Raw genomic sequence first — 5,400 nt, 5'->3', positions numbered from 1 at the left:
ATCCACGATAATCTCTTTGTAGTTTGAAAAGATATGTAGTTTGAAAAGATAATGATGTGAACTTTTAAAAATAACAAATGCCGCAAAGTTTTATAACAATCAAGTTAATTATGAGAAAGTATTAGATATAATTATAATATTATCAATATTGTAGTTATATTTTAATCTATTAGTTTTATTCAAAATTATTAAAAAAAAATAGTAATCAATTTTTTATTTTAACAGTTTTTTAGAAAATAGTTCACTTTTTATCACTTTTATATATTTTGCATTTGTTTAATAAAAGTTTTTTATAGCTTTATTTAAAGATTATATAGGTTTTTTGGGTTCAAATGAGTCGATTCTTTTGACGGAATGCGGTATAAATTGTCTAGGTTGCATTTTGTACCCACGACAATGCCTATACCAACATTGCCGAGAGGCGTAAATTTAAAAAGTTGTTTGATTATCATAGATCCAATATGATACCTAAAACAAAAATTCTAACAAGATATCATCATCAAATAATAATATTAAACAATAACTTAACTAAATCTATTTATATTTCACAAATGATGTTTATCTTCATTGTTTAAAAAATGTTTACAATGTAATTATTAGACATTTGGAGTCTCGAACATAACATTTTTACGATATGTATCTAACTAGAATAGAATTCCAATACATCTTATTCCTTTAATATTTTAGTCAAGATTGTGTATTAATTTTGTGATTAAAATAGGAGTCCAATACGTCTTAATCCTCTCATATTTTAATGAACGAATAGTATATCAAAGTTTACTTTTTTAAACGTCTTAATGACTATACGTGTTAACTGTTACATTATATTAATTCAACATGTGTATTACACAGCTTTATTCAACCCGTGCAGAGCAATACACAATTTTTTAAAGATGTAATTTTGTATTATTCTTTAGTATATAAAATTATATTATTCAACCCGTGTAATACACGGGGTTCTAACCTAGTTATAGCATAAACGACACACCCATTTTAATTTTTTATGACGTAAAACATATTGTATAAAAATATAATATGATATAAATGGGTTAAACGGGTCAAACCGCTAAACCGCCCGGGTAGACCCGAACCTGACCCATTTAGCTAAATGGGTTCACGGGTTAAACCTGAAACTGACTCGACCCGTTTAGACTACACTCAAACTCACAAATTTCATGTTAAGTTTGTGTCATTTTTTCGGGTCGCCCTTGGACAAGATTGAGAAGATTTTTGATTGGCGTGGGGCAAAAACTCCCTTCAAAATTAGAGACGGCACGTCTCTGCAGAAGATTTCATACACACACTCTGGGACTTTTCTCCGCTGCCACACCAAAACGTAGGCGCTTACGTCCGCACGCATATCGTTATAGAAACTAACTCGATCCCACCTTCACTCTCGCTATAAATTGGATTGAATCAGCCGTTCATTTGATCAAAATCAGTAGAAGAAACTAAAACAAATGGCTAGAGTTCCAAGAGTGAAACTGGGTTCACAGGGTTTAGAGGTCTCAGCTCAGGGTTTAGGCTGCATGAGCATGTCCGCTTTCTACGGACCTCCCAAACCTGAACCTGACATGATCAATCTCATCCACCACGCCGTTAACTCCGGTGTTACCTTTCTCGACACCTCCGATTACTACGGCCCCAAAACCAACGAAATCCTTCTTGGCAAGGCTTTGAAAGGGGGGATGAGGGACAAAGTGGAGCTCGCTACCAAATATGGGATCAAACTCAGCGGTTCGTGGGAGGTAAAAGGCGATCCCGCCTACGTTAGGGCTGCTTGTGAAGCTAGCCTCAAGCGACTTGACGTCGATTGCATTGATCTCTATTATCAGCACAGGATAGACACCCGTGTGCCCATTGAAATCACGGTTAGCTAGTTTTACAATTTTACGTGATCCTTGTTTTTGTTTACATGTTTACTCTAGTCCAGGTACTTGTTTCAACTCTTCTTGAAATAGTATAATAGATAGTGCTTATAACTGCTCGCATCAGTGGGAACTTCAATATACAACTCCAAAAGTAGGGCTCTAAACGAAACCAACACCAACGAGGACATGTTCGTGTTTGTTCGTTAAGAAAATGTAGATATTAATTAACTGTTCGCGAACACATGTCGAACAGAAGTTTATGTTCATGTTCGTTTATTAAGGAATTTCAATTGTTCGCGAACAGTTCGTGAACCATGGTCATGAAAACAAACAAACGCAAACAAACATTAAACTTGAAATTAAAAACCAAAACATTAACCTTAAACATCAGACACACGTAGTAAAATACAACCCTTAAATGATAAATAAAAATTCAAGACACGAGAAGTCCATTATAAGCACAATACGGTAAATCAAGTTTAGCTAACTTAAGACATAATTATCTAAATTTACTTAGACATATCCCAAAAAATGTCTTTAGTGTCCGACTTCTTCATATGTTTAAGATATGGGTTTACATTTTACTATTTTTTCCAAATTTAATTATCAACTAATATTTAGGGGGAAGGTAAAAATAACAGGGAAAGTAAAATTTAAGTGGCAAAATCAAATAATAAAAAAAAACATTAAACACTTTTAACAAATTAACATAAACAGACGAACACGAACGAACGTAGACGAACATAATGAATGTAAACAAACATATTACCGAACGTTCACGAACACAGTCGAACGAACAAGTCCTCTGTTCATGTTCGTTCGTTTAGTTAATCGAATGGAATATCTCCATATTTGTTCATTAATTAAACAAACAAATGTAAACGAACTTCCCGCCGAACAATTCTAGAACTGTTCGCTGAACGTTTGGTTGGTTTACAACCTTATTCACAAGTGGTAACTTAGTTCCACTAATAGTTCAATTGCCACTGACGACCATCAATGGCACCCTTGTCACGAGCATTGTCCCGGGACCCCACAATGGGCTAGCCCCTAAAGGCGTAGACCCTGCTAAGGAGGATGCCCCCTTGGAACCCCTATGGCTTAGAGCTTCGCCCCTAAGAACCATTAAGATTCTACGGTGCTTAAAATCAAAACGATCATTGTGTGTGTACTCCACACCTATTAACCCATATCAATGATTTTTTATGATTCCTCGTTTTGTTTTCAAGTAAATCTCAATTACTTAAAATAGTATGTTGACCCTATAACCACCAACATATTAAAACAAAATGAAATTAAAGGTCATGAACTTTTTTTGTAGTTTGTACTACAAGTTGTTGTACATAAATGAAATTAAGAGAATATTGTTGTCATCACGTGATTGCATCTACATCCCTACAACAGGAAGTCAGAAACCCAACATAAAAAAAAAAAAGTATTTAGCATGCAAGGTACATGTTTTTGACACTTGTGTTATTTAGGGGTGAGATGTTTATGATGTTATAATTTACTGAGTATATGTTGATGATGATTATTATTATGGTGTAGTAATTGAATACACAACCTGGGCTAGCTTTTAATGTTTTTATTTGTGTTGATAGATGGGTGAACTAAAGAAGCTGGTGGAAGAAGGAAAAATTAAATATGTCGGATTATCCGAGGCATCAGCATCGACCATCAGAAGAGCTCATAGTGTCCATCCAATAACTGCCATACAACTAGAATGGTCCTTGTGGTCAAGGGATGTTGAAGAAGATATTATACCTACTTGCAGGTTGAATATCGCTTTTCTTTATTCTATATTTTCCTATTTTTATGTTATTGTGTTTAAAGGTTTTAAAAATCTAAAGTTCTTAGAGTGTATCATGCTTTATCAGAGAACTTGGGATAGGGATTGTTGCATATAGTCCTCTAGGACGAGGGTTTTTCGCATCTGGTTCAAAGATGATGGAGAAGCTCGAAGATGGTGACTATCGTCCGGTATGTCATTTGCATAATGTTTTGTTTTAAGATAAAAATTCCATCCAGGACTCCATTGGTTTAGTGAGGCTCTACAACTTTTGGGATGCCAGTTAAAGCCTCACTAAAGACTATCTGAGTTTAGGTGCAGTTCCAAATAAAGTTCATAAGTAAATATATATGTTAAAAGGGTTAGGGAGAAATCTCTAACACAAGTTTAACCCAAGTTTTGGAAACAAAACCTTTGGTAGTGGCAGCACTGCCCAACATGACATTAATTAGGAATAAATAAAGGGATTCGCGCTAGTATAACAAACAGGGTTATGTTCAGGTTTACAAAGACCATTTATAATTTAATAAAAAGGGTTAACAAATATAATATATCACCTTAAAAATATATAAAAAAAAATAGGGGATTATTTGGATTTAACTCATTATATTAATTGACAATTTCAGTCCTATACTAATTTTCTAGGTCTTTATAGTTAGATAAGAATATCAATGAAACTAGCGAGTAGCTAGCTATATAAACAAGTTGAAAATAGATCGACAAAGCTAAAACGTTTATGGGTTACGGTTCAAATGTTTGACATGATTAACTAACTGGATCATGTTAGTGTTTGCCAATCTAAATACCTTGAAATTATTGTCTTGTAGAACTTTCCAAGGTTCCAACCTGAAAATCTTGAACACAACAAGATCCTGTATGAGAGGGTTAGTGAAATTGCGTCAAAGAAGGGGTGCACAACTTCACAACTAGCATTGGCCTGGGTTCACCACCAGGGAAATGATGTTGTGCCTATTCCAGGAACCACCAAGATAGAAAATCTTGAACAAAATATTGGAGCTTTATCTGTTAAGATAACGCCAGAAGAGATGGCTGAACTTGAATCCACAACTCATTTAGTAAAGGGGGCTCGATGTAATGCCGGTACTCCAACATATCTAGACTCTGAAACTCTTCCATTGCCATCATGGAAATCTTAATTTATCAATGATATGAGTCTTTTGTTTATCCTGTGTTGCTATACCCAACATATCATATTCAATTTCCAGTAACGTGCTTAAGTTTTTAAAACTTGGTTATACTTTATCTACATATGGTTTCATGATGTATGTAACTCGAAGAAGATGAAATAAAAGGTTGTTTTAAGTGGCGAAGTATAGAAGGGGCAGGGAGGGGCGCCCGACCCCTCGAACTTTTCGCTCAGCAGTGTTATATACGTAGTTTTCGCATAGAAATTGTTTGGTATATACGTTTTCGACCCCCCGTCATTCAGGTCAAGCTTCGCCACCGGTTGTTTTAGAGTGCATGCTTGGGCAAGTGGGCAAGTATTATCATTTATGACCATCAACTTTAGCCGTATTCATTTTCTTTTTCTAATATATGATGTTTGATCAAGTAAATACAATTAGCCCACACAATGAATTTTATATGTTAAGAAAACTAACTATTTAATAACGAGAAGCTTGGAGCGAAGAGAGCTAGCTAGTCAATTTATATAGATGATAACCCTTTTGGTTGATAAATATGTGGATATGCAGTGGGCGCCTAGTGAACACTAAGAGT

The 5,400-nt window shown here is 34.8% G+C and overlaps 1 protein-coding gene across 1 annotated transcript; it reads left to right on the top strand.

Annotated features, from left to right (window-relative positions):
• The first annotated feature begins 1,327 nt into the window (after nt 1-1,327).
• LOC110908643 (auxin-induced protein PCNT115) lies at nt 1,328-4,994 on the top strand. The gene is made up of 4 exons (XM_022153591.2): nt 1,328-1,871; nt 3,473-3,645; nt 3,749-3,851; nt 4,488-4,994. The coding sequence occupies exons 1-4, from the start codon at nt 1,461-1,463 to the stop codon at nt 4,815-4,817; spliced, it is 1,017 nt and encodes a 338-aa protein (XP_022009283.1). The 5' UTR covers nt 1,328-1,460; the 3' UTR covers nt 4,818-4,994.
• Nucleotides 4,995-5,400: the final 406 nt, after the last annotated feature.

This window comes from Helianthus annuus, chromosome 14, assembly GCF_002127325.2.
Source record: "Helianthus annuus cultivar XRQ/B chromosome 14, HanXRQr2.0-SUNRISE, whole genome shotgun sequence".
Lineage (NCBI taxonomy): Eukaryota > Viridiplantae > Streptophyta > Magnoliopsida > Asterales > Asteraceae > Helianthus > Helianthus annuus.
Note: the sequence above shows the minus strand (reverse complement) of the source record. Positions and strands in the feature narration are given on the sequence as shown.

Bases quoted from the DNA above. Each gene is read 5' to 3' on its own strand.
- LOC110908643 (XM_022153591.2), top strand. From the start codon at position 1,461: ATGGCTAGAGTTCCAAGAGTGAAACTGGGTTCACAGGGTTTAGAGGTC. The intron at 3,646-3,748 runs GTTGAATATCGC...ATGCTTTATCAG, and splicing joins GATATTATACCTACTTGCAG to AGAACTTGGGATAGGGATTG. The intron at 3,852-4,487 runs GTATGTCATTTG...ATTGTCTTGTAG, and splicing joins AAGATGGTGACTATCGTCCG to AACTTTCCAAGGTTCCAACC.